Here is a 10,382-nt window from a genome sequence, read left to right as displayed (position 1 = left end):
TTTTGCCCTTTTTTTTGAAAATTAACCCCCCCCCCCCCCCCCCCCCCACACACACTTTCAAATATTTCTCATTGACCCTGCCCATTAGCTTTTTTAATTGCCTCAAGTAAACATTACTTAATATAATAACCTGCTTGATCTTTTCAAAGAAGAATAATTATTATAGATTGCGGTAATGCTATTTTCTTTCACACACGGATTTTATGAGTCACACATTAGTATATAAGTAAAAAGATATCTGAATATCATTACCTTTGTAATGGCCTGTATTTATAAACCTGTTATTATTAATCTTATTAATCTGCTATATTATTATTTAGTCAAGTGTCATTCTAATATTAGTCCTTTCCCTGTATTCTATAATCCATTCGGTTCATTTCAAGGGCATAATGAGCCTATTTGTAGTCTGTTCTGTTAAGAAAGTGGTATGTACAGATTATTCTATGAGTGTGCATAAAAACGGTCTACCGTTGACCTTTGTTCTTACACGCAATGAAAATCAACCAGCAGAAAGTATGAGGACTGTCAGAGAGTTGTGGCAAGGAACACAATCCAAAAATATTTCTTTTGCCATTCTCGAATTTTCTGGGTAAAGAGCCAAGAACAACAAAAGGATTTAGCCGTCTGATTATTTGCTGATAGAGCTAAATTTCAGCACAATGTATAGCACCATTTAGAAGTTACACTGGCGACATTCATTCACGAGTTATTTTTTAAGATAATTTGAGTTGAGCCTATCAGCTTGCAAAGCAAATATATAGATGGCTATATCTTTTAACGTCCATACCAGTGTTGCTATTACAATAACGGGCAGAGGAAGAGGGTGATTTTAGGTAAGTAAAAAGTAATCTTAACAATTGTTCTATCTTTACAAATAATAAAAGAAATTCCCAACTCTCCATCCATGTCTAAAACCATTTCATAAAATATAACAGTCGTAAATTAATATCACAAAATAACAAAATAAAGAACATAGATAATTAATGTCTGTTACACATTGGTGGTAAGAAATGTATTGGATGGTAAAAGAGGATCTTCAGTAAGATCAACAGAGTCTATTACACTATCATTTTGAGTCTGCTGATCTTTTATTAAAGGATCTTCAATATCGTCAATGCGTTTTGTAAAGTCACCCAAATTATTATCTACATTATCACCACGAAGTTTAATATTATGTTTTGTTTCTCCTGTACTGTTAATATTGAAATCACTTAATTGACTATCATTATCGCACATATTCAGAGGTTTGTCCTCACTACTTTCCAATTCAGGTCCAACTCCAGGAGTTTCTGAACTGCCTGTTCTATCTTTATTGCCAAATGGTGCAAAGTCATTGTTTTCCGAATCATTGGCGACGTTTTTTTTAATGTCACTAACATTTTTTTCTGTTTCTGAATTATGCTTTTTACAAGACTCAGCATCATAAGCACAAGCCTTTGGTCGTCTTGGAAGTTCAGGAAGTAACACAGTGTCTTTAGTTTCCAGTAATTCACTAGACACAGATTCAGAATGCTTTGGAGCTGCAGGACTATCTACAGATCCAATGGAATCGTTGCCACTTTCAGTAACAGCTGAGGTAGTACGTAAGAGCGAGGATGTATGATCAGAGTTGACTCTCGCCACCATTTCAATCAGTGGACTCTGTGTGTGACTCTCCTTAGCAGGTGTGTTCATAGTTGGGGTGTCTATGAGTAGTTGATCATCATTTTCTTTGCCTCTGAAAAGTTCCTTCTCCTCACATTCATTCGATTCCATTGACCCAGAACTATTTTCACTCCCAGTTCCACTCATTGGCTTCTCTCCATTTTCTGACACCATAGAAACATCCGATCCATTACTGTTTATATCCATCCCCTCTGGTATAGTCTCTTTTATAGATTCCTTCGTTTCCAATATGTTTTTAGATTTTCCTGTAGACTGAACAATTGGATCGGGTCCAAGTTTTCGAATGGATAAAATCTTTCCACGTCTCCTTGTCATTTGTACCACTGGTGCTAGGCTCTTTGTACTTTTCTCGCCTTTAGATTTGGTTTTGTTCTTGACTTTGCCTTGTTGAATAGCCAGTTCACCTTGAGTCAAAGATCGACTAAAGCCAGTTTCATTTTGAAGATGCTGCAGTAGTTCTAGAGAGGTATACCCAATGTCCATATTTCTGCGACATCTTTGTAGATGAAACGATCTGTCTATTTCCAACTGCTGTTCAATAATAGTAGATTTGGATTCGGGAAAAACCAATGCTTGCTTTATATCCTTTCCCATTCCATCGGATTTCAAGCCATGTACTGAAGACTCTCTCTTGGTAGCCGATAATGGACGTAATCTTGGTTTAGCCGCTGATCGTTTTCTTTGGATACCGATAATACCGATTTCCCTACCTGGTAGACTAGAGATGTCTTTTATTCTATCATCAGATGGGGCACTGCTATGGTGTGATTGGCGATATTTCTTATGTTTCATAGCACGTTGTTTGTAGTAATTCAAAGGATTCAAATAAACAAATCTATTGGGCAATTCTTCTGGGAGGTTCAGAGGATCGCCATCAAGCTTCATTTGCTGATGACGTCGAACTGTAGCCGAATTCAAAGCCTGCTTCCTACAACTATAACTTTTTGGATTTTCTTCTTGTTGAGACAGAAATAAGGTGGTTTTGGTTCGATCACCTTTGGTAATAAAGCTAGCTATAATACTTGGAGAACTATATGATGCCGAGACGTTAATGCTTGGCATCTTTGGGTGGGTGATTGTTTTGGTGCGTTTCTTATCATCTTCTACCTTATTAGAAGATTGGGTTATATCAGCAAGAACTTCTACAATATTAGGCAAATTTTCACCCGGATAGTACCTCTGTTCAGCATTTTGGTTAGTTTCTGGTGGTTTATTGTAAAATTCAGCAAAACTTCGTTCCCTTCTCCAAACTTGTCTAGTAAAGGGGCGTATTTCTACCACAGGTAAGCTATCTATTGTAGATGTCTCGCTTATCACGGGATTCACTTTTAGTTTACTGTCCAATTCCATCATTGCTTTAAACGTACTACTTCAGTCTGCTCGCAAAGCCCACAGGCGTCTACTTAACGACCTTCACAAATGTACTTCCATTCATTGAGAGGTATGTATTGAATTCTTTTATCCGCTGAAATCACTGAACTCACTCCAGGATTAGTTTATACATTATTCAGTATTTTCGTGACAAATTGAATAAGTCTATTCATACTGTAGACCTCCATTAAGACGGTCTCCATGTTTAATGTTATTGGTTAATATGTAATACTGTAATGTATTATAATCAAAGCATGCATGTCAAATTAAATTAACTCTTAACTTGTTATATCTCACTTAATAACCTTCTTAATGGCTTCAGTTGCATTACTTTTCCTTGTTAGACCTAAGTTGTTAGGTCTTCCATTCTTTGCATCTGAAAAGAAGAAGGAATAATGTAAAGACTCAAGTCACATGAACAATTATAAAAGGTAATTTATGTGACTGTGATTAAAATATAAACCCAATTACTTTTATAAAATTTCTTTATTTGAAAATGTGAGTAATAAAGCTATACACGATTCTTGCTTTCAGCAAATGAATCATTAAAGATACAATATTTTTTGGCCTTTAAGTTGCTTCTCGCTGAATACATAAAATTAGTTAATCGTTGATAATGTCTAATAAGCTCAATAAATGCTAAAACCCGTCGTATTTTCACTATAGTTTATGCTGCGAATTTGTATTCTTCGTTGATAAAGTATTAAGAAGTTTTGTCTAAACATGCTTATATATCCAATTGTTAAATGATATTGGACTGAAAATAATTTTTAGAAAGTGTCATGGTTGAACGTAATGAATATACGTGTAGAGAATTAAAATATAAAAAATTTAAATAATGGTTAACTTTATTATTAAATAAATATTTACATAAATTACAAAATAAACAACAAGAGTATTTAGGTTTATAGTGTCAAATAAATTTATTATTAGGTCAATGGGTCTCGTTCAAAGGAAATGTGTCCTATACGTGAAACAATAAGGTGTGCTTTAAAGCCGTTTTAAATTAAGCGTAACAAGAGTGTGTTTTTTAAATTTGTGCTTTACATTATCATGTTTATTTTATGCTGTAAAGTACCCCGTGTGCTTTGGAATTATGTTCTTCTTAATTTGTGCTTTAAAAATGTCCTTAAAATGTATACTTTACAAATTTTCTTTGTAATTTGTGCTTCACAAAAGCATCCTTTTCATTTGTGCTTACATGAATGTCATTTTAATTTGTGCACTAAGAAGATGCACCTTTTATATATGCATTACAATTTTTATTTGAGCTTTACAAATATTACCTTTTATTGTTTACAAAAGTATCATTTAAATTTGTGATTTAAGAAATATTTACAATTTGTAATTTGTGTTTCACATAAGTGTCCTTTAATTTATACTTCATAAAATTGTCCCTTGATTTATGCTTTACTTAATGGTCTTTTAATTTTTTCTATACAAAAATGTCCTTTTAAAAAAGTGTAAAAAAAGGAGTTTTAATGTGCTCTTATCTGATTGTCTTGAGTTGCTTGACAAAATTACCAATTAAAGTTTAGCTTTGTGAAAGGTAATTTTATAATTTTTGCTTTAAGACAGGTAATCTCTTAATTTAAAAAGAAAAATCCGTAATATTGCATCAAATTCGTATCAATGATAATTATAATTATTAATTTTATAAAATGTACCATGTGTCTAATTATTTAATGAAATACCACATCATCATTTAGAAAAGATAGATATGTTTATTTTGTCAATTTCGTTTGAATTAATTATTAAATTAATAAGTCTGTAGAGTTAATTATTTAATAAGTTGAAATATAGTATAGGAATGTGGATGCTTAAAGTTTATTTGCAAGAGTAAAAGGAGTACTAAATGTAACCTACCATATTATAATAGCGCTCAATATATTGTAGCACCAATTCAAATTTAGGTGGTATTTTTTTAACATGGGCCAGGGTAACAAGAGTGTATCCTTACCTGATTCAGAATTTAATCCAACATTATTATTCTATACGCATATCCTATGCCAAACCACTTCAGAATAAGTTAGTGTGTACGAGAAAATAAGGCTAAGTTCTAAACAAAATAATATAGAGGTGAATAATCTGACGGTAAAATGTATAAAGGATATATTTTAACTTCACATAGTCATGTCGCTTTGTATATTCATAGTTGGTGTTACTACGGCTCAAAAGACACATAGCAACCCTCGTGATAAAACATTAATCCAGCTATCTTAATCCTATTGTGATTATTAATATTATCATATAATCACCAGATAACAGTCACTTTGTTCTATATTTTTTGTATTAAGAATACATAATTATAATCGTCATTAGGTATACGGTGTCATATGGCCCGCTATTGTCAAATTACAATAATTTGGTAACCTAACACTATCTGTTAAGTCAATATCAATGCCTTTTTTTTCGAATTTTGATTTTAACTTTGCTAATTGCTGTCGTATTAAATGAACCCAAAAAAACTAAATTACCATCTCTGATACATCAGAGAAACAACAAAATTGTTCACGATATGTTTCAATCCATATCAAATTCCATGAAATTTAAAACATCCCTAAAAGTTACGAAATCTTAAACAGACGTTTGGGACTATATTGCGTTCCCACGGTGAGCCCGTCACGACTGTTGTCCGTTTCTATTGATAAGTATGGGTTTTTTGGCACTTCTGTCGGGCTTATAGGTTTTTCTAACGTCATCTAACCCGAAATGTTGCACAAGAGTAATAGAGGATCGCTCAGGAAAAGCATGAGGCATAATAAGAACTATACGCAGAGAAAACCAAATGGGAGACTCAGCCAAGATGTCGCCGTTACAAATGTAGCCGTTTTGAAGATTCTTTGTCACGCTTGTACCCTTTTTTGATTGTGTTCATGGAGATTTTACGCCGCGTGTCGAACGACCTTCCTGATCCTATGGCGTTCTTGTAAAATCCAGGATTAGAACTCTGTGGCTGGTAATACATCCTCATATTATGATGATTAACGTCTACATTTATAAGACTTTCAAAAATTGATTTGTTATTTATTTTACTTAGACCTATTGAAGAGATTTGTTAGTGTCAATATTTAATAAATCAATTAATCAATAGATAGAAATAATGTCACATTGTAAGATATTATTACTCTATTCTTATCTTATTCACAGTATCTTTTGTATGGCTGACAACCTTACCTTGTGTTTCAGTCTATGTTCGTTACAGATCCGGAGAAAGACGAAAACTAAGAAATAGAGACAAAAGCCTCTGATCAGGTAAAATGCTCCTCCTTGTACACCGCAGGGCTTTGCATTTCTTCAATAACCCGATCTTTCGCAGAAAAGTAAGACTCAAAACTCAATTTCAATTCAGATAATGGTTATTTGTTATGTATTGTCATTATAACTATATCATCGATTTCTTTTCTTTCCGATTACACTTTAATTTTCTCTATTAACATTTCTTATCCTAAAATCACCCTTTTCATCTATTGTATTGTTATTTAATCTTTTAAACAACCTTTCCCACCTACTTTATTATTGTTTCAATCTACTTTATTGTTATTTCATTTCTTTCAGATCACCCGTTCAATCTACTTTATTGTTATTTCATTTCTTTCAGATCACCCTTTCAATCTACTTTATTGTTATTTCATTTCTTTCAGATCACCCTTTCAATCTACTTTATTGTTGTTTCAACTTTCATATCACCCTTTCAATCTACTTTATTGTTATTTCATTTCTTTCAGATCACCCTTTCAATCTACGTTATTGTTGTTTCAACTTTCAGATCACCCTTTCAATCCACTTTATTGTTATTTCATTTCTTTCAGATCACCCTTTCAATCTACTTTATTGTTGTTTCAACTTTCAGATCATCCTTTCAGTCCACTTTATTGTTGTTTCAACTTTCAGCTCATCCATTCCATCTACTTTATTGTTATTGCATTTCTTTCAGATCACCCTTTCAATCTACTTTATTGTTGTTTCAACTTTCAGATCACCCTTTCAATCTACGTTATTGTTGTTTCAAATCTTTCAGATCATCCTTTCCATCTACTTTATTGTTGTTTCAATTCTTTCAGATCATCCTTTCCATCTACTTTATTGTTATTGCATTTCTTTCAGATCACCCTTTCAATCTACTTTATTGTTGTTTCAAATCTTTCAGATCACCCTTTCAATCTACTTTATTGTTATTTCATTTCTTTCAGATCACCCTTTCAATCTACGTTATTGTTGTTTCAACTTTCAGATCACCCTTTCCATCTACTTTATTGTTATTGCATTTCTTTCAGATCACCCTTTCAATCTACTTTATTGTTGTTTCAATTCTTTCAGATCACCCTTTCAATCTACTTTATTGTTATTTCATTTCTTTCAGATAACCCTTTCAATCTACGTTATTGTTGTTTCAACTTTCAGATCACCTTTCCATCTACTTTATTGTTGTTTCAACTTTCAGATCACCCTTTCAATCTACTTTATTGTTATTTCATCTCTTTCAGATCACCCTTTCAATCTACTTTATTGTTATTTCATCTCTTTCAGATCACCCTTTCAATCTACTTTATTGTTGTTTCAACTTTCAGATCACCCTTTCAATCTACGTTATTGTTGTTTCAAATCTTTCAGATAATCCTTTCCATCTACTTTATTGTCGTTTGACCTTTGTCAGATTACATTCAACTGTGTTACACGTTGCTCTTTCGACATAATACAATATATTCTGTACTGTAAATATAACCTACATTTCACTAAATGATCTATAAATTTTTACTTCTCAGAAATACAAATTTGGTTTCATCATGAATAATATTGCGACGATTACTTCTGATTTTGTAAATAACGATCAACAGATTAAAAATCCATTTATTATCTTCTATTTTCTCTGACTAATAATATCTAATCAATACAGTTATTACAATTAGTCATTATACCCACGTCAAAACCATATTGATATTAAGATTACAGGAATATTCCACACTTACAGACAGAAAGGATCAAAATGTGTTCATGAAACGTTAAATAATATTCAATGAATACTTGTATGTACAGCCTTGTTTTGGAATTTCTAGACAGTGACATGTGAAAAACAACCAATAAACATTTTGCAAGCTAAACAAGTGCCAAATTCTTATAAGTATTTAAATCAAAAGGTATATTTTACTTAATAATCATGGTAATTTCATTGTGTAGTGATATCTATAAAGCTGCAAGACACATCAAAGTATATGCAATAAACAATATTCCGCAATACAAATTGATAATAAGGTTTTGATATAACATAGCTTCTTGTAGGTGGAGTTGGAAATTTGTTATCTCAAAGTGGCTGGTTGTTAGCCATCTTAAAATAACTTAACAGTTGAAGTGTTTGTCAGAAACAAACAGAATATAAATCTTGTAATCAGTGACTAATTAAACAATTCAATATGGAAAATTGATCAAGGTGTGGCTTGTCACACCTCAAAGAACTGTGGTGGTTTCCTGGCATCTGGATCGTCTGAAAGAAAACCACTGTCAGTTCCTTAAGTTGTTCTGTGTTCTGGAATAATTTATCAGTTTTTCTTTTTCGTTTTGTTACCGAATATCCGAGTTTGTGATAGTTTTAATTGGTTGCAATCCTGAGGTGCCTGTGCAAGGGAAATATATTCATCTTTTAAGAACTTATTTGAAGTGAGTCCCATGTTCAAACTGGATTGAATTTTTTTGTAAAAATATAATATGATTTCAGAAACCCGTTTTCAGTCAGGGTAACATGGTATACCATTATAAAGAAATAACTATTTTTGTCAAGAATTGCTCTTAAGCAGGTGCTGTTATTAATCACATGAACAGTAATTGTACACAGTGATGATTGTGTGTAATTATAAGTACTTAATAGGTGTTTCAAACCTGTGACTTTGCCGTCCTCAAAGGACACTACTTTTGAAGTTGTTTCCTGCGGAACATTAATATGCCCAAAATAGTCTCTTACAGCCCTCATGTAGATAGTGATAACGAGGTCGATATTGCTGATGAAGGGCCACCTAAAATGTGTACGGAACCATGTAAGGACGTTATACGTTGTAACAAACTACTGAGTTATAACAGGCCTCAAACAAGCATAGCAAGCAAACGTGTGACAAGATCATGCTCCGAAGTTCGTAAAATTCTCAAGAAGCGAAAACAAGAACCTAAACCTACGACAGAAATTGATGTATGTAGAATGTCTATGCCATGTAATACCGGGTGTTGCTATTGTACCTATGCTAATAAACTAGGGCCAGTTAAAGTACATGTATCAAGTTTTGAACCAGAGAGAGACAGATTGATGCGTAGTATCAAAGATGGCCGTGGATTGCGGGTGATTCCAAACTCAAGGAAAAGCGATGTGAAGGGTCTTGTATATGACAAAGAAACATTTTCTTTACACCCACCTACTAATTCAAAAAGAAAAGTTCGCCCGTGCAGTAATAGTAAACGCACATAGCTTTACAAGCAGAACAAATAATGAACTTAAATCGACCATGATGAGCCAGTCCCACAGTACCCAATTTGGAGTGAGACCCCATAGTCAATATTGTTTATGTTGTATATATACCTGATGGTACGATAGAGATAATTTGAAATACAAGATAGTAATGTCTTTCTTTTGGTATGGCAAAGGATGTGACCTCCAATTTATGGTGAAGCAATTTTTCAGACGAACCCGTCTGTAACTCGTGAACAAAAATATTTATATGGTTATTTTTTTTTTACTTTATATCGTGGAACAGAGTAAGACTTGAATAAATCACTAAGTTTGGAAATTTCGATACCAAAAAGACAAATTCCCATTCTATGCGTTGGTCATGTAAACGTTTTTCCAAAGAAGTAAAACAGACACTTTCGTCGTATTTTTTGATATATTAAATATCACTGGTGATAGAATAGTATGATTCTGGTGGTCATCATTATTCGGTGGTGGTAAGATAGCTTTATTGTGGTCGTCTATATCATTCAGGAGTGGTAGAGTAGCATGATTGTGGTCGACATATTCAGTGGCGTTGGAGTAGTATTATTGTAGTCGTTATCATCATTCAGTAGTGGTAGAATATTATCGTTATCATCATTCAGTAGTGGTAAAATTATGATTGTGGTAGTAATGGTAGAGTAATATGATAGTGTCATCATCATTACCCGGTAGTAGTAGAGAAGTATGATTGTAAATTGTAGTCGGCAACATCATTCAAAAGTGGTAGAGTAGTATGATTGTGGTCGGCATCATCATTCAGTCATGGTAGTAGTATGAGTGTGTTCGACATCATCATTCACTTGTGACGAAGTAGATGACTATTGTCGCCATTTTCAGTAAGTGATGATAAAGTAGCATGATTTCGCCATCA

At 33.1% G+C, this 10,382-nt stretch overlaps 1 protein-coding gene across 1 annotated transcript; it reads right to left on the bottom strand.

Annotated features, from left to right (window-relative positions):
- Window positions 1–990: 990 nt before the first annotated feature.
- On the bottom strand, window positions 991–3,015 carry LOTGIDRAFT_154199 (hypothetical protein; the record flags this gene model as incomplete). Its single annotated transcript, XM_009061909.1, has 1 exon — window positions 991–3,015. The coding sequence occupies one exon, from the start codon at window positions 3,013–3,015 to the stop codon at window positions 991–993; it is 2,025 nt and encodes a 674-aa protein (XP_009060157.1).
- Window positions 3,016–10,382: the final 7,367 nt, after the last annotated feature.

The sequence above is a fragment of the Lottia gigantea genome (assembly GCF_000327385.1).
Source record: "Lottia gigantea unplaced genomic scaffold LOTGIsca_5, whole genome shotgun sequence".
Classification (NCBI taxonomy): Eukaryota; Metazoa; Mollusca; class Gastropoda; family Lottiidae; genus Lottia; species Lottia gigantea.
The sequence above is the reverse complement of the archived record's forward strand: the minus strand, read 5'-3'. Positions and strand labels throughout refer to the sequence as shown.